The sequence below is a fragment of the Diplotaxodon limnothrissa genome, linkage group LG19 (assembly GCF_057381915.1).
Source record: "Diplotaxodon limnothrissa isolate DT_005_m linkage group LG19, D_limnothrissa_male_GT1.1, whole genome shotgun sequence".
Lineage (NCBI taxonomy): Eukaryota > Metazoa > Chordata > Actinopteri > Cichliformes > Cichlidae > Diplotaxodon > Diplotaxodon limnothrissa.
The window spans coordinates 22,078,789-22,105,410 of NC_140614.1; the positions used below are offsets into that span (position 1 = coordinate 22,078,789).

Sequence of the window (26,622 nt, forward strand, 5' to 3'; positions counted from 1 at the left end):
TTCCATGCCACCAACTTTTTTCCCCTGTTTATTCAAAAAAGAATGCTTCCTCTATAGAGACTGTATTTACCGTCTCCCGCCTAAATTCTCCACATGTCTTTTCTGCAGATCATGAAGCCAAAGTATCGCTCCCTGTCTTATCCATTCCTGCTGCCTAAATCTCACTCCACTACCAATGAGCTCAGATACCAAGTTCCTGAATGTGTTAATGCTAAAGTTCAGGTAAGGCAACATTTTAGGCATAAAAGAAAGCATATTGTGAATGTCATATTTATATGAAGTACAAACTGAAACAAAAACAAGCCAAAACATGTACATAATGCAAACAAATGATAAAAAAAAATCAACTGTCTATGGGCCAGAAAGTTATATAACCACAAAGCTTGTCTTGCGTTGATACTCAAGGGTTTTTACCCAAAAGGAACCGACCTCTGAGAGAAATTGTTGCCTAACATAAGAAGTGGACAAACAAACCATCATGACTCCATTACTTGTGTTTGTTTATGTCGTTTATTTTGTTAGCCACTTTTCTGAAGGGACGTCTCTAAGAACATAATGTGCAAGCTTTCCATTTGTGTCTATTAATATACATTTAACTTACTCATATGCTTAATTAGTTAACTTTAACTATATATTTTAACCATTGACAAAATATGTAAACTGTACTTGATCAGGAATATTGTGAGAACCACAGTTGGAAATCCCATTATTTTTCTTGCATGTAGTTCTCATTTGCAGTCAGAAGTTTACAAATACATCATTGTCCATCATCATGGCTTTTAATGATTTCTTTGAACAGTTCCTTTTCCGGGTGGAATTACTGTACAACATACATCTTCAATGACTTTAAAAAATTTGGTTGCACATGTTTGAATTTATTTAGGATTTTTGTAATTCCCATAGGGTTAAAAGTATACAAATAGGGCTGTTCGATATAACGATATACAGAGGTGTGGACTCGAGTCACATGACTTGGACTCGAGTCAGACTCGAGTCATTAATTTTATGACTTTAGACTTGACTTGAAAAAATGTTCTAAGACTTGTGACTTGACTTGGACTTTTACACCAATGACTTGGGACTTGAATTGGACTTGAACCGGTTTACTTGAAAAGACTTGATATTTTACCCCAAATACAAAATTTAACATGCATATTATATAGAGATTGAAAATGTGACGTCATTCACGGGTAGAACCGCAAAGGATTCTGGGAACTCGTGGCAAGCGGTACTAGCGCACGCAGGCTTTCAATTAAAATCAGTTATACAGCGATAAAAAGAAACACAAGAAGCCGTTGTATTATTAACTGCAATAGCCGGTCGCATGACAGCCATGGGAAGCCGACGGGTAAAGAGATCGGTTGTTATCGGATTACCTCGTTGAAGAGAAATTGTTCGAGCCATGTTTCCGAAGTAACAAAGAGGCGACGGGTGGCCTGGATTGCAGCCATTCAAAGGTCAAATATAACGTCCCAGAACCCTCCAGCTCACAGGTTAGTCTGCTCCAAGCATTTACACGAAGGTCAGTGTTTTTTAGTAGTTAATACGTCATTTTCATAACATAACTGGTGATATAGGTTACAAGCAAGTCTGGCGCTGAACAGAAATTGTCGCGCTATGCTCCTTTATTTATTGTGCATAAATAGTGAATTGTCCTGACACAATATTGCGTTTCGCCTCTGTTATTATGGTACATTGACAAAAACATATACTTTTATTCACAGGATAAAACAGGTTTTTTGTATCACTAATTGCCCAGTACGATTACAGCATACAATATTATTGTCACTGCTACATTTCTGTGATGAACCAGAAATTATTTCCACTACTAATTAATTACCGTTGAGCTCAAAGGTCCTATTAATAAACGGTTAACGAATGTGTATTTATGACGACGATTTGTGAGACTGGTAAACTTATGATACGTACGATGGTCTTTACTTTCTACACGGTGCATTTCAAGGTCCTGTACCCATCCGTCGGTAAACTGTACCTGGGCTTGTTGCAGTGACCTGAAGTTACTAAACTTCATGAGTGTATGCACTCACTCCAAGAACCGTATGATTATAAATATGCATATAAATATGCTACGATGAGATAGCTGACTTCATCTAACTAGCAAATGTTGTCCAGGCTACGTTGGTGATACAGTTTTTTTAATGTGTATGATATTTTTGTCATGCGATTTTAAAGCCGGTCCTACAACCGCATCCAAGAATGACATGCAGCTTATCTCAGAACTGTCGGTGAAAATTATTCTTGGAGCTAAGTTTAATTGAGCTGCATTTTAAAGAGGTGCAATTTCACAATTTGTGTATATTTTCTAAGTTCACTATTTTGTCATGTGTTGAGAAAAACACAGATTTTAAAATTACATGGTCTAACATTTACATTTAGCATAACTGCAACATTATTTTTTCGTTTTTTTTTTTTTTTAAAGACTCGAAAGGACTTGAAATTCAAAGTTTCAGACTTGTGACTTGACTCGGACTTTTACACCAGTGACTTGAGACTCGACTCTGACTTGCCTGACATTACTTGAGACTTGACTTGAGACTTGAGGATAAAGACTTGAGACTTACTTGAGACTTGCAAAACAATGACTTGGTCCCACCTCTGACGATATAAAAACGTCTATCGTTTCATTTTACGCTATCGTTTGTTTCGTGGTGTCGCAAAATAAACTGTTTACGGCAATATTTTTTCATTATTTCACTGTAGTGGCTATATTAATTTCTTAAAGTTCTCACTTTCTCTTATATTTAATATAACCACACTACAGACAGACAAGCGTTTGTTTTTATGCCTTGTCGTTAGCAACAACGACGTAAAACCACCGCGTGTCCGCTTGTTCCGCATAAACCTTTCACAATAAAGCTCAAGATCCTGTTGAGACTTTTCAAAATAAACTGAATCACGTGAAAGATGCAGAGTGTTTACGGATGAGAAGCAAAAAAGAGCCGCCAGGTGCTAAAAAAATAAACCTTAGACTCAAACGTTAGAACAGACTTTTCCCCGCAGCATGCCGTGTAATGAATACGCACAAAGAAAACTGCGCCGTTACAACTGTCTAAAAATGTTTCACGCATCAGTTAAAACACTCGACTCCAGGTACGCGACGCCCAGCTGGAAACACTTCACGCAAGTCGAGCTGACCGAGATTCGCAGAATTTATAGAAAATGTTACATTTTTGTGATTTATATCGTTATCGGATGATAGATGTCTTAATATCGGGATATGAGATTTTGGTAATATCGCACAGCCCTATATACAAACAGACTCAAACATATGCATATATCCCCACTGACACTTCAGCAAGTTGCACCTCTACCAGACACTTGATAGCTGTCAATAAACTTCTAACATAATTCTGATTGGATATTTAAGTGGTCTTTTTGGCAGAATTGGTGCAGTCCCCCAAACAGATCTCTTGCCATTGTAGTCAAACAGCTCAGTCTTTGTCTGCCATGTCCATAAAACCAAAAAACTTTTCTCTAGAAGGCATTTGGCTTGTCCATGAGGGTAGCTGCAAATTTCAATTAAGCTTGAAGGTTTTGATTTTAAAGCAGGAGTTTCTTTCTTGGTTGGCAGCCTCTCAATATATAGCGATGCAAAACTTGCCACCATTCTCCAGTTCATGGCAGTCTTGGTGGTTCCTCAACATCCTAACAAATTTTCTCTCATCTAAGGGTGACAGATTGGGCGTTCTTCCAAATGACAAAGTGGAGACACATCAGAATAACATGTGCAATTGTTTGAAATGATGTTCTAAGAATCTTTGTTTAGAAATGGCTCTTAGAGAGCTTCCAAACTTCTGTAAATCTGCAATTTTTACAAGCCCATGACATCCACAGCTATGATTAGTGTGTGTAAACTTCTAAACACAACTGTATGTGTGAAACATTAAATGAATCAACACACACATTTGTACTCTGTCTGTGTGTAAAAGGTGTTACGGTCATCTGCAGACTGGTCGGCAGGCATAAAATACCACGAGGAGTCCATCCACAATGCCTACATCCAAGTCATCGCCAAGAGCAAGCACTACATCTACATAGAGGTAAAACAACAGAGAGAGTCAGATATAAAAATAAAAGAGAAATACTGCATTTTGAAGCTGATATTCAAACTTTATTATCAAAGCACTGATGTTTGACTTTGATGCAAAACAACACATGTCTCTTCTGAAATGTGTTAATATTCCCAGTACAGAGATGACTCCTTTTATTATATGTCAGCCAAAATGCTTTCTCACATCGTGAAATTAAAGTCAGAAACATAAAACTATAATTATTTTAGGGGGAATCAAAACCTGGGAGCCATAACTGTTGTTGCTTTTGCACTTTGGGTTTGTGTCATTCCTCCCTTTCTTTTCTCTGTCTCACTCAGAATCAGTTTTTCATTAGTTGTGCTGACAACAGGACGGTCTACAACAAGATTGGAGACGCCATCATTGAAAGGATCATCAGGGCAGACAAGTACTTCCCTTTATTGAAGCAGCTTGTTTGCTTAAGAAGTGGTTTTGATTGTACTAGGGTGGCTGTAGCTCAGGTGGTAGAGCAGGTCATCTACTGATCGGAAGGTTGGTGGTGATGCATCCATCGGAGTATGAATGTGTGTGAATGTTAGCTATAAAGGACTTAGAAAAATGTGCTTGTGTGAATGGGTGAATGCACAAGTTGTGTAAAGTGCTTTGAGTGCTCAGATGAGTAGAAAAGCGCTATATAAGAACCAGTCCATTTACTGTAATGAAGATGTAAAATGTAATGCATATGCTTCTGGGCCTAAGTCTAAAAATCATGTATGTTTGTGTACAGAGAGCGTAAGAAATACCGTGTGTATGTGGTCACCCCACTGCTGCCTGGGTTTGAGGGAGACATCACCACTGGTGGAGGGAATGCCATCCAGGCTGTCATGCACTTTAACTACAGGTAGATCACATGACTTTTTCAGAAGAATTGAATGTTGTATTGAACTTTGTATTGAACGTATTGAAAGAGGAAGGGGGAAGGGAAATGAGAAAGCACTAGGATTAACTAGGATTTTCTCATGTGACGTTTACATGCGCTGTGGTGAGATTTAATCTCTTGTCCCCTCAGAACCATGATCAGAGGAGAGTACTCTATCATCTCCCAGTTGAAAAAGGAGAGTAAGTTGAGAGATAAGCTATAAAATTAAGTATTCTGAGACCCAAAAAACTTCTGATATTCTTTCAGATTCACCCGCCGCCATAATGTTATCTAAATTCTAGTTTTGATCTCTTCTATTTCCCAGTGGGCGATCAGTGGATGAACTACATCTCCTTTGCTGGACTTCGGACTCATGCTGAGCTAGCAGGACGCCTCGTCACAGAGCTCATCTACGTCCACAGCAAGATGCTCATCGCTGACGACAATACAGTCATCATTGGTTAGTCTTTCTCTCATCTCACCTTCTGTCACTTTCTCTTCTTATGCTGTTTTCACCAGCTACTATTGGAAGAAACTGGCTTCTCTGGCTCGACACCATCAAAATGTGATAATGCTAAAAATCTGGTTCTATTTCCTCGTTTTATCACCATGTGAATGGCTAAAACATTTGCATAATAATGCTGTTGTGTCAATGTGTGTGGAGTGGTACGTTGCTCTGTTGTGCCACCTGCTGGTGTATAAAGTGCAGCTCACCCTTTCGACAAAAGGAAAAGCACTCCATGTCTTCTTATTAATATTCCTCTTCTTTTCTCTCATTAAATCTGTTCTCTTGTAAATACAAATCAATGTAAATAAGGTGAAAAGTTATTGTTTATGACAGTATATGTAAATCAGTCCCTAGCAGGATACCGCCACTTTGAATCTGTCAAAATAATAAAAAAACAGGGTTACATACCAACAGCAGAAGTTAGCTCAAGTCATAGACTACATTTAACCAGCTCTGTGTGTCTGTTGCAGGCTCTGCGAACATTAATGACAGAAGTATGCTGGGTAAACGTGACAGCGAGGTGGCAGTGATCGTTGAAGACTCCGAAAAGGTTCCCTCAGTAATGGATGGAGAGGAGTATGAAGCTGGGCATTACGCTCTTCAACTGCGCCTCGAATGCTTCAGGTGCTTGTCTGTTTCTATGTGTGTATGAGATGACAACGTTAAAAGCACATTGCTATTTTGTGATATGTTGTTATTTTTTAAGTGCTTGACATTTTATATATTGAAATTTTTGTTTATCATGCCGAAAATCCCACTACATGCCTACATGTAAATAACAGCTAATGTACATGTGGCTTTGAAACAATAAAGAAAGAAAGAATGCAAAAGAAATACACTCACCAGCTGCCTTGTTAGGAACACATTGCTAGTACTGGGATGGACTCAATTTCGCTTTAGAGCTGACATAGATTTAACAAGGTGCTGGGTGTATTAATCATGGATTTTGGTCTATTAATATGATCACATCACACAGTTTTTCCAGAATTGTTTTTTAATCCTATTCCAATCCCATAGGATTGAGATCTGGTAACCGTGGAAGCCATTTGAATATAATTAAGACAGTATTAGATGATTTCAGCTTTGTGACATGGGGAACGGTCTTCATGGAAGCCGTCAGGCTCAGTGAAACATTGCCCAGTTTATACTACGGGGCACAAAGAGGGGCAAGAAAATATCACACAGATAACTACACTACCAGTAGTTGTTTGAGTTGTTGATAGAAGGCAAGATGAATCAATTTTGGTGAGCCTGTGTGAACTGTAGCCTCAGTTTCTTGTTCCTAGCTGACAGGACAGGCACCTGGTGTGGTCTTCTGCTGCTGTAGCCCATCTGTTTCAAGGTTTGATGTGTTGTGTGTGTTCAGAGATGCTCTTCTAGATACCTTGGTTATCACTAGTGGTTATTTGAGTTGCCTGAGAGATGGTTGCCTTGCTATCAGCTTGAAATAGTCTTGCCTTACTCCTCTGACCTCTGGCATGTACAGCCTCAGAGAACTGCCAGTCAGCTGTTTAACTTCCCTTTTGTGGACCATTCTCTGTAAGCCCTAGATGCGGTTTTATGGAATAATCCCAGTAGATTAGCAACATCTGAAATACTCAGAACAGCCTGGCTGGTGCCAACAACCATCCCACTTTTAAAGTCACATAAATGACCTTTCTTCCCTTTCTGATGTTCATTTTGAGCTTCAGCAGGCTTACATGCCTAAATACAAAGTGTTGCTGCCCTGTGACTGCCTAGTTAGATAGTTGCAATAATAAGCAGTGATTTCTGTAATCACTAAAACATTTTCTCTATCTGTCTTTCCCTTCTGAACAGAACTATTCTTGGAGGACACTCTGACACCAGCATTGACCTTTCTGACCCCATCAGTGACCGTTTCTACAAGGAGGTGTGGATGACAACAGCTGGCCGCAACGCCACCATTTACGAGAAGGTAGAGTGAACATTAACATTTCACATGTGGAAAGAAAACATTCAGTTTAGTGAATGGCAGGTAATCATTTTGAGTTTGTGCCTTTAAGAAAGAGATAATTCAGAGATAAACCATGTTTTAAACTCAGCACAGACCATATTTTAGCTAAAGTTTTATCTGAACACAGCACTACCTTGGCCCATTTTGTAACTGCCCACGAGTTTGTCTTTCACTCTCAGAGAAACTCGTGGACAGAACAGTTAACTAAAATCTCACGGTCCACTCAGATAGACTGCCACAAACCTGGACTTAAGTTAATGAGGCATATGTTTGGTTGCAGGTGTTTCGCTGCCTTCCTTCATCCCTTGTTAGAAATATGTCGGAGTTGGAGCAGTACCAGTCCAAGCCAGGTTTGGCCCAGACTGATCTTGCCCGAGCTCAGGAGGAGCTGCGCAAAATCCGTGGCTTCCTAGTGCAATTTCCTCTGGACTTCCTGTCTGAGCAAAATCTCATGCCCTCTGTTGGGACAAAGGAAGCCATGGTTCCAACTGAGATCTGGACATGAAGGGTTTCAGCCCATTACTCACAAAATGAAATGGACTGTTCCTTGAGAAGGCCTCTTGTGGGAAGCCTCTGGGTGGTTTTTTACAGTTTAATGATGATAAATGTTCAGTACTGGAGTTGCAAGAGATCACTTCTGAATAATAGATTTCTGAGATGAAAGTCAGATTAAAACTTTCTCTTTTTGCTTGATACGATTGCTGAGCAATGACAAATCTCTGAGATCTATTGCTACTGGAAAACACTAGACAGTAGTTATAGCATGTTAGTGTTTGGATGTATTATGTGAAGAAGATGGGCACCTATGATAGCAGAGTGACTGCATTCAATATGTGGAAAGACAACATGAAGACTGGGTTTTGGGAATCACTTTATCTTGAATTCTAGACGCTTAGACCTTTGAACTGTGCAAAAGGCTCATAAGATGGCAGAAGCTTGTATGGGACCATGATGATCAAGTCTATAACCAATTTATGACACTAACAGATATTCAGCTCTGTTTAGAAATCACAAAATCTAAACATTAGATGGTAAAATGTGATTAACTGAGTTCGTTATGTATGCCCGTAACATGCATTAGTGCCATGTATGCTGTTTATGAGCTCACGGAAGAGTTGTCTGTTAAGTATGTGCTGCTTTTGATAAATTATTTAAATTTACAAGCATGTAATCTCAGAGGTGTTTTGAAGATTTTGTTTGTGTAAGAAATTGAAGTTATGCTTGGTCTTTACTTTGTTGCCAACTGCACAGAGACAATGTTACCGTTTCGAGAGCAGTGCACAGTTTACTAACTATGCTGAAATCTGATTGCCGTGATGCTTGTACCAATCGCACCTCTGAGAAAAAAAACAAAACTTCATCACTGACATTTTATTTGTTGTTGAAGATGTTTTGTGACCTGTTAAAATGATTCAGTGGCTTTTTAAGACAATCGGCGAACCCATTGAGAAGAGAAATTTCTTCTTTGTTCAGCAGATGGTGCTAGCTTCCTAAAAATCAGTTGCAAAATTAGAAAATAAGATCTCCAGGATCTTTAAGGTCCTCTTGGTGAGTGAAAATGGATTTTGAACATTGTAACAAAAGAAACCCAGCAAAACTACAGCAATTATGTTTGTCATTAAGCATGCAGATGAAGCTGGATGTAAAGCTTTCGTATGAAGTCAGGCTTTGAAATTGCCTCGTTCCAGCTTCTGTGTAGTTCCAGATTGAAAACAGCATTTCAAAGTCTTTATTTTATTTTTTTGTTTTGTTTTTATTGTAATGTAACAGTTCAGAGTAAAATTACCTTTTATCGAGATACTTGCGATAGGTGATCCACGAGCAGTTTATATATTTTGTAAATGTGAAAGTATGGACTCGTGTTACCCAGTTTGTTTTAATTTTTAATATTTTCCACATTGTCTTGTTTGAGCATCACCATCCCCTAAATGTGAAGATAAAAAAACACTTCTTTAGAAATGAATCGCACAGCCGGTAATTATGACACATTGGAGTCGCAATGTATTTTACAAATCAAGCACATAATTACTTTGACCTGGCATAGAGCTCCAGTTTTGTCATGAAAAGGCAGAACCCTTTGTCTACCCAATGTGTGAATCATTGCCATTTATGTAAGAGAAAATGACTGGGACCACAAAATTGGCAGATGTAAAATAAAGTGCTTAAAACACTTTTACTTTTTTAACTGTTTTGAATTTGACATTATCGTCTGCCCTGTTTATTATTTATGGATTTTAAAGAATCGAGCATTCTTTAAGATTTATTTTTAAATGTATGTCACGTTCACACTGATGATTTTGGACTTTTTTCTTTTTCATACCCACCTTGAAGCTGTTGTTTCTGTAAACTCTCTGGACCTCTTGCCTTCATTCAGTTTATGCACAATAACCTTTTTGTACAGTTAAAGATTTCCGATATCTATTTGTTCATTTGAAACTATGTAATTAAAATGACTAACAAATACGCATATCTTTGGACTTTTTGTTTCCTTTTCACATGAAAGTAGACACAGCTGTGAAACTTGATCATTTCTAAGATATATGGCTTGACAGACCAGCTTTAATAACAGGCTCCTGCATAATACGTTTTTATAATTCCTGTGTGACTACATTCCCATCTCTAGTACACATCAATATGAGTAAAACAACGGCTTTTCGCTCCAACTATGAACAAACAGGTAGGTTCTTGCATAAGAAATAAGAACTGTTGAACCTGTTAACTCCCAGAAAACAGCAAACTTGTATTTCTTTTCTCATGAAGCAGTGAAATCAGCAGCATTTGCAATAATCAATATGTTTAATTAACTTTGTGAATAAAAGTTGGGTGCAAAAGCTAGGCTGAAGGACATCTTATATTATTTGGGAATCTGGTAGGAAAGACTATACTGTTGTATAAAAGACCCACTGTGTTTATGAACCAAACATTAAAATTTATATGGAGAATTACAAATTGCAAACATATATAGTGGAAAGTGGAGAATAATATGCTAAACCAATGGGTTTTTTTTATTGTGAAAAATCACCGGGGCGTTGGCCACTTGTACATGTGTGCAATCAGCTCTGCTATAGCAAAAGAAGTACTAACAAACCCAAACGAGGGGATTTCATAGGAAGCACATAAGGAGCATAAAAGAAACAGCAAAACATAAAGAGCATAAATGCTAAAGGCTTAGTTTTTTTTTTTGTCCTTCCATTTGAAGGCAGTTGATTACATAACGCTCCTCCCTTCTCTGGAAAATGACACTCCATAAAACTCAGGAGGCCTTATTCAGTAGAATGTCGTTGGCTGCATGTTATGGCATGTGAGATGGCCTAGTTGCTTGCTGGTTTAGAAACATAAGGATATAAAGCTACCTGATCGGGAATTTAGTTTATGTGTCATTAAGAATTCTCTTAAGCACGTGACACAGGTTGTTGTGAAGTCATGCATGGTTTCAGTGGAAGTACTCCAAAATGTGACAAGAAAAGCCAAAACAAAAAAACCTCTGATCTGCTTGAGTGTCTAAATTCTCTAAAATAAAATCTGTTTGAAATTAATTGTGTAAAGCCAAAAACACACAGCTGGGAAATAATTAATTTTCCATTTTTTCTTCCTGAAAACAGCCCTCCTTCCTTGTTCTTATTTTTGTTTGGCACTTTATGGAAAAAAAAAAAAAACATGTCAAACCCAAATAAACTTTCTTCCTTAGAAATCTCTTCAGTTAAGGGCATGATCAAAACCCCTGAAAAGGAAGTTCCTTTCACAGGTATGTCAGTGTGGAATTTTGTGTTTTGATGTCTTGATGTTTCCATCTGTTTTCTACTGGCATGGCTTTGCTTGCCTCGCCTAGTGCTAATAATATTAAACTCTACACTGACTGAACTTGGATGGAAGTCAATGCTATTTTTACGATGTTCTGTAACGTAAATACTTGGAAACTTTTTTACTTCCTCCACACTAAACTAACTCATAAAATATCTTGGCACATCTTATGTTGCTGGTTTGGTTAATAATGATAAACAAAATCCAAGGTTCTTGTTTGACAGAATCAGCAGAGTCCACTTTGGGACAGCCTCGCTTAGCCTCTATCAGGTGACCTATTCTGATATTTGTTTAAAACAACTGCTGAATACACATTTTTATAAGCTTTCCCTTAATTTCCCTCTTTGCTTTGGGCTATACTTTACAACTATTTGCGTGTATGGAAGTGTGTATGTTGGAATGAATGTCTGACCGTACTGTTGATTTAGTGTCCATTAATGTGTCTGTATGTTTGAACAGGCATACTTAACTTTAATCTGTGGCTTCTATTGACACTGTGAAGCACTTTGTAGAAAAGTACTATACAAATAAAATAATAATAATAATAATAATAATAATAATAATAATAATAATAATAATAATAATAATAATTATTATTATTATTATTATCAGTAGTAGTAGTAGCATCGTTGTTGTTGTCGTTGTTTTTTAAATAATTGATTAATAAATAAATCATTTACTGTGTTTTTCTTGTCTCTTGCTTGCCCTCAGGCAAATTCAGGGGAACCTAGAGTTGGATACAGAGACCAGAGAGGTTTCGTATTGTCTTTGGTGGAATGAGAATGTTATTCGTTGTTTATCATGTTTCCACAGATTTATGAAAACGCTTCAGGCATTTCGGGAAAGCGGTTGCAAGGTAACAGGAAACCTGATAAACAGACAGCAGTTCACTTGTTGTGTGTGTGTTTACATTTGATGGATTCAATAATTATCTGTGTTTGTGTGTGTGTTGTGCCGGGTTACATTTAGTCTTCTTATACCTTGTGATTAAAATATACCGATTTTTTGAAAAAAAGAAAGAAAGAAAGAAAATATACATAGTTGTTCTATTTAATCAAAAGTACACAGGGAAATATAAGCAAAAATCAGAAAGTATATCTTCACTCAGTTTCTTTTCTTTTCCTTTCTTTTCTTTTCTTTTGTACAAGGACATTGCTATTAAACATGAGGAAGAAAAAAGTTTGGAAGTCCTCGCTGCCTCAGTAAACCCCGCCCGGTAACAGGCGTGGTTTGCTGAGGGAAAGCGGCTCCCACCTCCCTCCTTCTCTATATTTACTGGCTGGCTGTCACAGCAGCTTCTGTACCAGAAACAAATCAGTCTCCGTATTGCTTCACCTTACTCTGTATGGTCTACATCCCGCAGACATGGACTTCCAAGTGTTGATGTACACGGTGCTATCGCTTTCTATCATCCACGCGTTTGCGCTCTAGCTGTGCGCTCCAGGCCCGAGGAGCGTCCAGCTGCTGACGAGAAAGGGACTGATATTATTTTCTCATCCATTGACACATCACTGTGCAAGAGAGAGGGGGAATAGTAGAGACCTAGCAGCAGAGGAGACCACACAGTCGTGACAGCTAAGACCGTTTCTGGATATCGGACAACAGACAGTCGCTTTTTTGTGTCCTCCATCATGGCGAGTGACTCTCCAGCACGGAGCCTGGACGAAATCGACCTATCTACTTTGAGAGTAAGATTAATTTACGTTTAATTTCTGTTAAAGAAAAAAAAGAAAAAGTGTGTGTGTGCGTGTCTGTGTGTAAGAAAATTGATGTGTGCACTCGCGCGTTCCTCCTTCTCTTGCACCTGACAGTGCTCCCTGAATAACAACCGGCACAGAGCAGAGGAGGCTGCAAAAGGCGGATGTGCGGGAGACGGGCCGCCACAGTGTGTCAAATTATAGATCAAATTATATATAGACATTAACTAACATTACAGCTGGCTCGCACATCTGAAGGCTTATCTTCATTCAAGTCAGTTACAGGAAGGTCGGTGTTGTGTGTGATGCTGAATTGAGGTTGAGGCTGTGATTTTGCTGACCTGGATAGGGGGTGTTGTGTATCTTCTTTCAGTGGGCCAGCCTATTATAGCCTCATCAGAATTGATTCAGAGTGGAATTTAACCTATTTCAACCACACGCTGCTGATTCTCTTGGCTTGTGTATTGTAAGAACACGACAGAAACTGCTTTTAAGTCAAACTCATATTCATCCAGATTTCCTCTCTTTTGCTGTTCATCATGGTATTTACTCAGTGTATGTGTGCGCGTGTGTGTGCAAGAGAGAGAGGGAAGTGTGCCAACCTACCTGTAGTCACTGTAACCTACTCAAAGTCACAACTGAAGCCTTGCATGCTGCAATAGCCAGTTCTTTTGTTCATCCAGTATGTGCTGTAAGCCATAATACACACAAACACGCACACACACATGTGCACACAAACAGACAGGCATACACAAACAGCCTGTGTTTATGTGTGCAGACCCGTATTTTCACTTCATTGGGCAGTACGTGTGTTTCTAATGTGTAGGTGTCTGCCAAGCTGATAGTCAACTGCATAAAGCAGTAAGGGATGCTTCAGCTAAAGACCCGTTTGCCGCTTTGAGAAACAAAACCACATCCCTCTTGCTTTGTCTCTCTCACACAGCGCAGTTGTCGTCTGTTTGTGCCCACATGCCATTTTTGTCTCCGGTTCTGTCTTTGCTGGTCTCTTGCTTGCTTCATGGTTTCTCGCCTACTTGTTTCTGCTCCACTAACACCAACTCATCCATCTACCTCCATTCCATTTCTTTTCTATCAATTTCATCACCTGTTTTTCTATCACCTTGACTATCTGACTGAGTGAATGTACCTCCCTGTCTCTCTGCCAGTCGCTCTGTCTCCTAGCATTATGTCTCTGCGCCCACCTCCTTGCACTGCTTGAAAGAAGAATAACATTTCCAAGGAATTGTGAATCAAGTGTTTAGGAAAATAAGTGCTACTTTTCAGGTTTACGCCTAGCAAAATTTCATCAGCGGGACAAGCTCTATTAAAGACAGAATGGAAAGAGAAATCTGAAAGAAGAAGAGGAGTAGAACAAAACAGACAGAGAAACACTGAAAGAGGAATGAGGAGGCGAGTGGGAGTTCAGCCATGGATGCCTTATTCTTTAGGAGGCAGGATTTCAAGTGTCTGTCACTGTGACTTAGAGGCAGCTTACATTGATGTGCAGATGCGCACGTTTGCCTTTACATAGAAGTGCATTTAGGAGTATCGGAATATGTAATTATGTCAAATGATTACTACTATCTTAAAAGTAGTGATGATTTCAAAACACTAAGAGGCTTAAAGGTTTTTGGCAAGAGCAGAATCCTATGTTACATATTTCATTTGATGAAGTGGTGCAGCTCTAAAAAAAGTTTTCATATTTTTCATAAAAATAGTACTTGAGTCAAAAGATGGAAGTGGACAAAATAGAACAGAAAAAATAGAATAGAGATTTTCTACCACCATAATGCTACATTAAGGGAAGCCAAAACTTTTATTTTAATATTTTTCCCCAACACTATACTCCAGCTATTTCCTTGTAATATTATGTTGTGAATGTCTTCTGTGATTTCCTCCGTAACCAAGTTACACAACCTGAACAACATGTTTTACAAGCTGAAATAAACAATGATTTCCAGAGAAGTCTTAAACAAACCAAGGTTTGTCCATTCAACATGTACGAACAATACCTATCTTCCCGAGCAATACATACGTGCGCGCACACACACATAGACAGACACACACATGGTCTAAGATGAAGTTACAGTCATCCACTGCTGGACTGGCTAGACAGGAAGTAGGTCAGCTGGCTCTGACGAGGTGGGGAGGGTTGAGTGGGGGCTTATAAATACTGGGCTTGGTGAAGATGGTGGGGCATTGTGTTTTAGTCTATATGAGTGTATGGTTGGGGGAGTGTGGGGCTGTTCCAGGGCTAGAGCTTCCTTATAGGCACAATGAGCATCACACAGACACACACACTTACAAGAGACAGACAGAATTGAGTGGGAAGTAAAGTGGAAAAAGAAGTGGTTTTTCATGTTTGCTGCCTCTGCATTTTTTCCTCTCTTGCTTTGTTTTCATATGCCTTGTCAGGTCTCTGCAACATCTGCTGGTGTGACACATCAACCCTGCGGCACCTGCATAGATGCATCATGTTTTATTTTAGTGGGGAAGGCCAGACTTACTAGAGGCATTCACAGAAATGTTGCTGCTCTGGCCCATCCTACCATGACCCGCAATAACCATAAAAAAATATCATACAAGGTTGAATACTTTAAAAATTCTTTAAATACAGACAGTGGTTTTTATGCAAAGTGATGCGAACACACACAGGTCAGAGGCGTCAGGAGCACAAGCTCATCTAGTCAGCTGACTAGAGCAACAGATGGCAAACCAGCAGGAAGTCCAGCCAGAGTAATACACACACAGACACACACACCACACACTAATACTGGCAGTAGACTAATGTGCTGTGCTGGGAGTCAGGTGTGAAAGCTGAGATGAAAGCGAGAAAAGGTGAAAGGATGAAGGGATAGTGACATGGTCAGAGAAAGACTAAGAGAAAACGCAGAGGGAGAAAGCTGGATTGAAGATGAAGGCAGCTTAGAGAGATTTACAGGAACATTGAGAGACAGTGAGAGAACCCAAGAAGGGAAGAAGAAAATGACAAGAGGGCTGAGCTCGGGGTAAAGGTGGAGATGTGACCAGTGACTAAAGTAGTTCAAGGCAAAGAAAGACCCATCTCTAGAGCCTCTCCCTCTCAATCCCTGTTGCCCAGTAAGGCCACATTCCTCTGCCCCTCACTATGGACTCCATAGTAACGGGGCCACAGCAGTGCCCAAGGCTTACACAGAGCTTATTCATGAATAGTCTATATACTGTATGGCAGACTGTCGCTGAGAAATGCCCCTCTCCCTCCCACCCTCCCTTCCACTGTGCCTGCCTGCTTCTAGTTGACCTATTTTTTCCCCCTCAAGTCACTAATGGAGTTAGATTAAAGCTTTAATTCCCTGCCACAAATATTAAAATGTATAAGTAGTTGTGGTCTGCATGCATGTTTTACTTATTTAAGCCCTCCAGTGTAGCTTTTATTATTATTATAGTTAATTAATTATTTATAACATACCATAATATATTTGTAAGCATCTATAAGGATTGATGGGCACATTTTAATTATTGTACTTTATTAGATCTATAAAAACCATCACTTGATATGGTACCTGAAAGAGTTGTTGTAAACAGTTATGTGCCTTTAACTATTTTAGTGTTGTAAACTATGTATTACACATTTTGTGTGTGTTTATGAATGATTAAAATCCTTTAAAAATGTAATAATCAGTATATAAAACTATGATATCAAATTAATAAATGCTGGTATTTTGCTTCTTGCAACTTGCTAGCTCATTTCAGGAAAAAAGTAAGTGAGCCAAGAAAAGATGTAGGAAAGGATTCCTTGGCAAACCTCACATGAGTAGTTTGTTGTGTGTAAGCACTGACCGCACTGTCTGCTTTCTAAACGACTTCTTAGAAGTGCTTGACAAAAACCAAATGTAGACTGTATAAAAAAGATGCACGTAGCCACCTTGATGTCCTCCGTGAGATTGTAAACTCCTGGTTTGCATTATGCATGGCAAACATCATGAAAAACATCAAGAGCTCCAGTTCCATGACTTAAAACAGTCAAAGTGCAACATATCGAATGCGTTCTATTCCAGCATGTTTGAAAGTATGCACTGCACCACATACTAGCTTCCTTTTTCACCCCTCTCATTCAGTGACGCACAAGTGCACACTTACACTTGATCTGAAGTGTTTGAAGGAATCATGTGCATGCAGACAAGTCCATAATAGGAGTGATCCCTCCATTGTGTCACACTCACATTGTGCAGGGCAGCAAGGAAAGAAAAATGTATTGAAATGACAGAGGGATGTAGAAAAGCAATTCATGCAGAAGGGGAGGAGTGATGGGCAAATGGGGATAGGGAAAGGTGTGAGATTGCAAGTTGGCAGAATCGGGTGGCGAGAGGTTCTGTTGCATTGCAGAACAAACCCTGCAGCGTGTACCCTCTTCAGTGGCCTGTTAATCTGTGATTAGAAGTGGACTCCTGCTAATGTACTGTACATGTCTGGGTGAGATGTACTGGGAATTGGGCTACAACGACATCTCCTTGTAAAAACAAGCAGTGTTGAGCTGTGTTGTTAAGTGTAAGTGGTTTTATAAGAGGCAAAGCTGGCCCCAGCATGACTCCTATCATCCTCTTAGAGTCCCTAATTCAATCCACCTCACATCTCTGAAAATCACTTTCTACAAAAATTAACTGCACTCACCTGGTCACTGGCTAATGCACAGAAAGATATACTACAGATATACAATAGGTAAATATGAGCTTGGCAAAAATCTTGATCTTGGTGAGTGTAAAAAGTAACATTTTGAGTTTAACTTTTACTGCATAAAGGCTGGTGATATAATGCTAAAGTACTGTTGTGCGATACAAAACTATACATAAGCCATGTTATAGTAACTCAGGGTGCATTGGGATTATTTGATAAGTTTTAAGCACAATATGGATGTACTGTCAGCTTATATGGTATACACATTTTGGCCATCTGGAGTCAACCTCTTGAGCTCTTTGTCGCAATCCTTAAGACTTTCTAGAGCAATTTTGCGGTATAGGGGTGTGGGCTGTATATTGGGCCAGTAGTATTGCCATGTGGGTTTTTTTTTTTAGTTTACAGTTGTATCATGAAAGATTCAAATAATTGCCAGAATCCAAAAGTTCAAAACACAGCATTGCAACAGGATGATCAATAGTATTCACATCAACTGCCAGTTGTCTTAGTCATGTGGTTTGTTAGTTTGACCCACATCACATTACGCGTAACGTTATACAAGTTTAGCAATTGTCTATGTGAAAATAGAGATTTGTGCAGTTTTAATTTTATTTCCTCAGCTTTCGTTGCAAAGCTTGCACAACTCACTGCTGGGTCTGGTTGAAATAATCATGACTGTTATGACTATAAAGACACTTCAAAGTCTTACTTTTTAGCAGCAGGAATGTACAATAAAAATACGCTAAAAGACCTGAAAGAATTTGTTATTTTCTGATAAGCCAATTTTTTTTAAACAAATAATTTGAGAAGTGGTTTTGTAAATCGTCATCTTAATCAGAATACTCATAGCTTATCTTCTCAGATGTGATGATTTAACCTTAATAGACCTTCTGTCTTTCTCTGCTATATTATAAATATATGACTCTAAACTTTGCATTGAATAAGCTATCTGCTGTTGGTCTGTCATTCACAAAGATAAAGATAGCTGGTAAAATGTAGCGTGATTGGGATGTAGCTGCAAACTGATTCACTAAACCGGAAGAATAATTGTTTGTGTCACCATGTAAATGTACTGTCATAGATTAGATTTCCAGCATCTGCAGTGATTATTTTCAATTTCATCGGGACTCTAATGTTCACTTATTGTACTGCTGTTTTTGTGTGTTAAATGTGTTGCCTCTGTCTTAATTTTATTTTTCATTTTTCCTCTCCACTTTTAATTTGAAGTCACATGTCACTTGAGCATATTTTTAAAGTATGTAACTGTGTTGTGTGATTGATATGAATACTAATGTTTGGAGCTGAACTCATAAGAGAAATCAGAACTAAGTAAAATCTCATACAAAGACCTTAGTGACTACTCTCTAGTGCAATGTGATCTTTAGATTTAGTATTGGTTTAATTCATAACACAGCTGATATATGGCTGATACAATGAACAAACAGACACAGCATTAGAGAGTAAAAGTGGCTTTGGTTAGACTTTACACAATGGCATCGAGGTGTGGTTTTGTCAAAGGAATTCACATACCTCGAATGCATCAAAATGTGTCAGGCAACAAAGCATTGAGTAATACATTACTTCTCAAGAAGGGTGAGTCTACTTTGTAAGTAACAGTTGATTCGTTGTTAATAGCTCTACTGAAAATCTTTAATTACCTTGTTTACACATGGCCCTCTCAGCCTTGTAATCCGCTGGAGCAAGCAATATATATTTAAGAGTCAGCTGCATTTCTTATGGCCTTTGCATGCAACTTGTTCTGATCAGATTGATTATGTTTCCATGTGTATTCAGCCATGCTTAGATCACCTGATAGCGATTTTATGTGAGTAATTTGCTCTGGTTTTAACATTAGTTTTAAGGTTAAAGCTAGGATTAGCTTTTGGTTAGATAGGAGTTAAAGTTAGGAATGTAGTGGAGAGAATTAAGGTTAGGCTGTAGAATGAAAGAATGAATGCAGTCAGTAAAAGTCCTCACACATGTCGTAAAGTGGCTTTCACAAGGGCTGCAGGCCTGCTCTTAAAAATCCATTATTAATGGACTCTGCTGCTCATGGGCCAATATTCTCTGTCTGGAGCAAAAGAGACAAGCCATTACTGTATTCATCTCATGTACCAAAAGTTAATACAATGTACTTGTGACTAGAGCCTGACTGATATAGGATTTTTAAGACTGATACTGCTACCGATATTTGGTGCTTTAAAAATCTGCTATTACATATAACGACCGATATGTTTTTTTTCTGTAACTTTTGTTATGTGTAGTTATTGAATTGCTCATTACTTTTTACATTTTAATTTGTCAGCTGTTATAAATACTGATAGTGATAGATTTGCAGATAGCTATTGGCCAATAAAATCATCGCTGACAATTGGTCAATTAGCTGTTACCTACATTAACTTATTAGAAAAGCTGTATGAAGTACAATAAAGGTTATCGGTGACCAGTCAGTGTCATGCTTCTATCATGTTGCAACGGCTTATAGAAAATAAAGGAAGTCGTGTTCTTTTGTGGCTTTGAAAAATTCTTAGAGAAGCGTCTGAACTGGAATAAAGCTAAGTAAGAAAAAAAACTGCACCGTCATCAGACAGAAGCCTCTGCTCAAAAGTTGTCTGTGGGTGTCTTTACATCTGTTGGTGGATCCTCATTCTTCTTTCTCTGAGCACTTTTTTTAATGTATCACAAGCTATTTTTAATGTACTGTTATTCAGCAGCTTTATAGAGACGCACAGCATGATTAATTGGCCACCAATGGGGTCATATGGCTGTCATGTGACCCTGGCAAAGACTCAGCAGGAAAACAAAATGAAAAAAAAAACCCCCAAAACAAAACAAGGAAGTAGGCCGAATTGTTTCAGTTACAGGGAACTCCAACCCACAGACGCACAGACGCAGATGCAGTCTTAGAGGTGGCCACGTGCCGAGAGCTGATTCTGCAAGTGGCCTCTAAAATATGAATGATATTGTACTATATTTTTGTGGGTAAGCCTAAAGATATGTATGAACTGAAGCATTGCCTTTGTACCTATATGTATTTTCTTTTCTTTTTTTTGCACGTGAACGTTTCTGTTGTGTGTAAACAAAAAAGGAAACGAGAAGGCATCCTTCGATGAATCTCGAGACAGACTGTCAGAACTTTGTTTGCGGCTCTGAGAGTTGATTCACACAGCTGTCAAGCACACACATGGAGATGCACACACAGAAGTAGTGAGAGATAAAGAAAGTAAACGGTGAAATAATCTACCTCTATAAGCTGGCAACACCGGTCACATGCACACTCAGAATGCCCATGTTAGCACTGTTAAAAGCAACTAGCAGTCTCTCTCTAACTTTCTCTCTTTCACGTGCACAAGCATTTACTTAGACATACACTCATCATTTTGTGCCCACTCATACTTGTTAGAACATTTGAACACTATCCCTGTGTAGGAGTGTGTTATTGGCACAGTGTGTGTGTTTTTGTGTGCATGTAGTTTTGAGAGTGTGAGAGAGCTAGACAGCGGGAGGATGTACTTGAGACAGAAAGTGAGAGAATGAGTTTTGCGATGTGTGCGCGTGCGTTTGTGTACGAGGAAAAGCGCATGTGTGTGCTGGCGTCTGCAGAACACAACGGAGGGGTGAAAAACGACAGAAAACAGGAAGAAGGGAACAAGAAAAGCGCAAGGCCCTGTCTTCAGAAACAGCTGACAGGTTGACAGGTCTGCTGAGACCAACAGAAACAAACATATGGAGACAGAGTGAGAGAGACAAAGGGAGGGATGGGGAAAGGCAGAGACACTGAGAAGGAAGAGGGGGAAGTTGAGACAGAAGAACAGAAGAAGGAGAAAATGCATTTTAGAAGTCTTAACATTTATGCAAACCCCTTAAAATAGGCTATAGCGTTACCTGTTTAACATCAGAGGAAAATCTTTCTTCATCTGTGGTATGTGGTTCACTAGCACTGTGGTAGCGCACGTGTCATGCCAGCAAAGTTAGCTGCAAGTTCAATTGAAAATTCACAGACATGATATGAATGTGAAGTGCAAACAGTGAGAAAGAGAAAGTACGTGATAAAAAAAAAAATAGATGAACTGCGAATGCAAGACGGGAGGAAAGTGATAAGGTTAGAAAAGAGGGACAAGGATGCAAATAGAATACATGTGTGGCTGTTCAGAATAGAAATTAAAAAAAAGATGTATTATTGAGAGGGGAATTGTCTGTGAGAAAGGAGTATTGTGTAAAACTCTCTGTTCTTTAGGTTTGTATGAGTCCCAGTGTAGATCTACATAATAGTGCAGTTTATTTTTGGTGAATCAGCAATGAAATAAGCCTTTAGCTTTGCCCCCAGTTGAAGAATCACATTTTTAAACATCTTCTTTTGCTCTAAAAGAAGAATGGAATATAAAAAACGGATCAAAGATTTATTTGAATACCCAGTAGAGTTGGCTGTAACATACTGTAATCCACATTCCAGTGAGCTGGTAATGACATTTTCAAAAGTCTGAACTATCATTGTAAGATTACATGCTTTATTGTGTTGTCATCATGAACATGTCGAGTGAATAAAACCTCAAGAATAGCTCCAGCGTTCTGGTTGAGGACAGTTGATGTATTGATGAATGATGGCCACATTTATCAAACTTGTGAATGACAGCGGCGGGGAGAAAAGCTGGTAAAGCTGGTAAAAGGACCTCAGTGTTTCTGGAACTCTGAACCTCATTCACTGTTGGAATGAGAGCAAAGTGCAGATAAAAGAGTGAGACAGACATAGATGGACTTCAGCTGGTTGGAAAACAGAAGCTGGAGGAGCAGAGAGAGTGTGAAAGAGACAGGGAGAAAGAAAGAGAGAGAGAAGGAAGGAGAGGGTAAATGCCAGCTATTGTTGGAATGCCGTAGCAACGTGCAGCAGAAAGGAAGGGGGAGGTGTGTGTGTGTGTGTGTGTGTGTGTGTGCACAGGGTCAGTGGGTTTTATGCTCAGTTCAAGCTGCTCCTTTTCAAAGATGCGTTGAGTTGTGTTGGCAACCTAGCGACCGTGGGCTTAAATTATTAGCTAGTCTGGATGCATGCCTAAAGCAATCCAGCACTGCATTTCAGAATAGTGTATCAACACTCTGGGAGCTTTACTGAGACATTACTGCTCATTTAAACTACCTGCACTGTTTAGAATACATGCCCACTGTTGTAATATGGATTAAAAGACTCAACGCTGCATGCAACATCAACATGCTAGCATGCTCAGAATTACAGTGTGTTGATGTTAAGTAGATATAATTTGTCTGTTAACATGCTAACATTTATCACTGAGCAATAAACATAAGATGACGCTAAGGCTGGAGGGAATGTAATCCTTTTTTTGATGATGGCGCTGGATGTAAAGTTACTTAAACCCCCATATCACCGCTCATTTGCTTCTCTTTAGACTCATCTCTGATCACCATCTGATTAAAATTTCTAGACAATTCATCTGGCAGCTGTGAAGCTGTCTCTTCCTGTACCTAAGACTTAGACCAGCTGAAGGCTTTTCTGTGCAAACATATGCCATACCTTATTGCATTCAAACAATCTGAGTTTGTTTTAAGGTTATGTAGAGCTGAGTGTCTGTATTCTAACCATTCCACTGTCTTTTCTTTGAATTTACAGGATCCCGTCGGCATCTTTGAGCTGGTTGAGCTGGTGGGAAATGGCACATATGGGCAGGTGTACAAGGTGAGACTTATATACACTAAGAATGTCGTTCTGATAGCATGCTCCTCATTCTTATCAGTTTTTTATTTAGCCTCTGCAAGTAGCCCGCGTGAAACAAAGAAAGACAATGTAAATGAAGGAGCATAGGAAATAATACAGGAGATAAAAGAAACCCCACAGCTGTGGTGAAACTGTAGATGTGTAAAAGTACGATAACCTGCTAATTTTTCTTGTCCCTTTAAATAACACTTTACTCTCTTTACTGTTTTTAGACCTCTCTTATCTCAGCAATGCTTTAACCTTTTGAGGTTTTTCTGGGACACAGGAAGTACTCGTGCTAAGTCGGTCTGCATTTGTGACATCACTGTGGTTTGTGCTTTTTGTTTGTCTTCATGACAGCCTGTCGTTCTCTGTTCCTTGCTTCCTTTTCCTGATTCTGCTGCTTTATTTTGCCTCTCTGCAGGATAGGGAAGCAGCCTGTGTCACTCTGTTTAATGACCCCTAGTTGGAATAAATATGTTTAAATATATGGACCGATAAAATATGTGGACAGCCTCTGACTCTGAAAGCCTTCAGTGCATGTATTTTGCATGCTTGAGGATGTGTCTAATGAACCAGAGACTTACGGTCAGGTGGTGATGGAGAGGAGCCTATTTAACCAAATGAAAGGTCAGACAAAGGTCAGACATACTTATCCACACTTCTAAAAATATGTGTGTGTGGTTGTTTGTAAGATCCAGAAAGGACGAAAAACAGAAATAATAATAACCAGTAGAATCTTTATTTTTTTAGTCTACAAATAAATAAATAATAATAATAAAAAATATTGTTTGAAACTTCAGGCCCAGGTTGGTCTTAAACTTTTTCAGTCACTTGACCAAGAAATTTTCCATGACACACACACACACACACACACATGCCGCTTTCTCCCCTCTGATACACATTTACCTCACACAATGTGAGTGCTTTGTTAAGGCTATACTTTACAGTCCCACTCACCCGTATTTATTTAACAATTAAGCTGATTTGATAAATTAGCTTATTTTTGTGGCTAAAAAAAGAATCATAGGCTCAGTGCCAGACTGGAATATGATGATTAGGAAAAAGGGCTTGCTAGTCATTCCTCTTTGTTACTGTATGGAAGGAAGTGGGGGAATGCAAATTTAATGACAAATGGCTTGAGAATAATGGTTACTCTTGGTGGTACAAGTATGTGCCTGGAAATGCTTACAAAGCAAACTGTGCTGCGTGTTGAAAACTGTAACAATGGGATCAAATTTAGGATGATAATGAGGTTTGAAGTGTTGTTTCTCTTCTCAGAATGGTAATTGGCTGTTGGGTTTTCCGGTTTCTTTTTTCATATGTGATATGAATCCTCATATATTTAGATTTTGGACTGCCAGTTTAATTTTAATGAAAAAAATGAAGGCCTATCTGTCATAATAGCTGTATGAAAGGGACAAACATAGCAGAAAAAAAGATTAAACTTCAAATATCATCCTGTTCAGTGCTCTATAAATACAGCTTAAACTAGGAAAGATCAGTCTCAGACACAGAGATAAGCAGCAGAGTCACTTGAGCAAAAATGTCATCTATTTTAAATTTCTCACACAGCTGAGGTTCCTCTTTCAGGCAGGCTGCCTGAAGAGGATCAACGTTTTTTGAGCAGGTGAACCTCTGACTCACTGAGATGATAAACTGACCTTCAGCCTGGCGGGTATTAGTGAAGTGGAATTGCTCTGGCTCGTTCTGAATCATTTTAAACACTTGTTATATGAGAAAAATAACACAGGACAATATAATTCTTTAGAGCTGTGGTATCTCTGTTCTGCATCAGTGAATCCTTGTCAGCGTGCTGTGCAGTTTGCCTTTTTTCGCTCAGATGAAAAGAGCAGAAGGAGATAAGAGTCAGACAGACTGCAAAAATGATTTGACTCTTTGTTTTGATTCCCAAAATATATTCAAGTTGCTCAGGGGCCAGTTTTTCTGATGTTTATGTGATCACAGAGTACAAGTTAACAAGTTATGCCTTGATTTGTGGTGTGCTACAGTTTCAAATAAACCATAAATAACAAGTAAAAAAAATCATATGGATGAAAAAAAAATTAAAGCTAGCTTTGAGGTTATTAAAACTTTAATAAGTTTTAATTTTTAATAAGTTTTAAGGCATTTTTACATCTACACTTTAACTGAATAGAAAGATTATAAGAAAAAGTAAAAAAAAAAAGTGTTTTCTCAATTCTATTCCTACAGCAGGAAAAACACAAAATGAGTTTGCCTTATTCTGCTGTAGTAAATTGCACTCGGTGAACTATGTGTATAGTGAAGCTATAGGTTTACTATGCATGCATGGTTTTGTGCATCCATTTGTGTGTGATAGCAGCATTGTTTTATATTATTGGTTAAAGAAGGGCACTAATGTGCCACATAGTTCCACGTTTGTGTGCCTGTGAGCAAGAGATAACAGGTTTATCAGCAATTCCATTACTCCATCTAGTTAAATGATACAGATCTGGCTCTCAGTTCTCTTTCCACCATCTCTCTTTCACTCCTTTCCTTCTTATATATGCCTAAAATCTTATCACAATAAAAAACTATCTATCCACATTATCATTTTTGTTGTAGTTTCTTTGACAGCAGAAATAGTTCAGAGACGTAGCCAATGATAGAAAATATTTTTACCCTGCCATCACTCCTCTCACATGAGAGATCCATGGTGGTTATGTTGCTAGTTCTTCCTCCTCTGCCTGCACATCCTCTTACTTTTCATCCTTTTGCTTTTGTGGATTTCTCTTATCAATATATAATCACGTTCATTCTTTTGTTTCCTCTGTTTTCTGTATTGAAACATCCCCAGTGAACTCTACTTAAGGGGGGACAGTGTGCTTACAGTATGTGCATATATATATATATAGCTTCTACTGCCAGGTTTAAAAGGGCCATAAATAGAGAACATGGGTAATGCTGAATAATTAAATACCTTCTCTCTCCACTTCCCTCTCTCTTCATCTTCCACTCTCTCGGCTTCCTCCTTTAGATTTCACTGTTGTCCCTGTGCCTCATCTGTATTCCCCACTTTTATTCCCTTTATTTAGCCATCACCTCCACTCACTCTCTTGTTATACTTATAATACTTCTGTTATGTCCGTCTTCCTTTCTTTCTTCCTGATGCCTGTGAATATTTTATGTCAGCTGTACTTCTCCAAATGAGGAAAGACTCCTCACCTCTTTTGGCACTATAGGACATAGGAAGAAACTGACAGGTTGCCTTATTGACTGACAGGGTTATTGATCTGCTAATTGATTAATCACAGTTTCTTGCCATTCCCGTGGGAGAAGTGATTTTTCAGCTTGATGGGCAAAAAGACAACTA

At 38.8% G+C, this 26,622-nt stretch overlaps 2 protein-coding genes across 4 annotated transcripts in view; both read left to right on the plus strand.

Moving 5' to 3' along the window:
* Positions 1–9,872, plus strand: part of pld1a (phospholipase D1a) — a 34,620-nt gene extending 24,748 nt beyond the window's left edge. For 2 of the 3 annotated variants that reach the window (XM_085379226.1, XM_085379225.1), the window contains exons 18-26: positions 109–222; positions 3,951–4,061; positions 4,391–4,479; positions 4,819–4,932; positions 5,101–5,150; positions 5,276–5,410; positions 5,929–6,082; positions 7,277–7,394; positions 7,714–9,872. In XM_085379226.1, coding sequence (XP_085235352.1) covers positions 109–222; positions 3,951–4,061; positions 4,391–4,479; positions 4,819–4,932; positions 5,101–5,150; positions 5,276–5,410; positions 5,929–6,082; positions 7,277–7,394; positions 7,714–7,938 — 1,110 coding nt within the window. In that variant the 3' untranslated portion in view covers positions 7,939–9,872. The remainder of the gene's footprint in view (positions 1–108; positions 223–3,950; positions 4,062–4,390; positions 4,480–4,818; positions 4,933–5,100; positions 5,151–5,275; positions 5,411–5,928; positions 6,083–7,276; positions 7,395–7,713) is intronic. The other variant, XM_085379224.1, reaches the window with a different exon arrangement.
* Positions 9,873–12,556: 2,684 nt separating this feature from the next.
* The window catches only part of LOC146612181 (TRAF2 and NCK-interacting protein kinase-like), a 51,922-nt gene continuing 37,856 nt past the window's right edge, over positions 12,557–26,622 (plus strand). The window contains exons 1-2 of the mRNA XM_085343402.1: positions 12,557–12,922; positions 23,205–23,270. Of these exons, the coding sequence (XP_085199528.1) occupies positions 12,866–12,922; positions 23,205–23,270 (123 nt within the window). The 5' untranslated portion in view covers positions 12,557–12,865. The remainder of the gene's footprint in view (positions 12,923–23,204; positions 23,271–26,622) is intronic.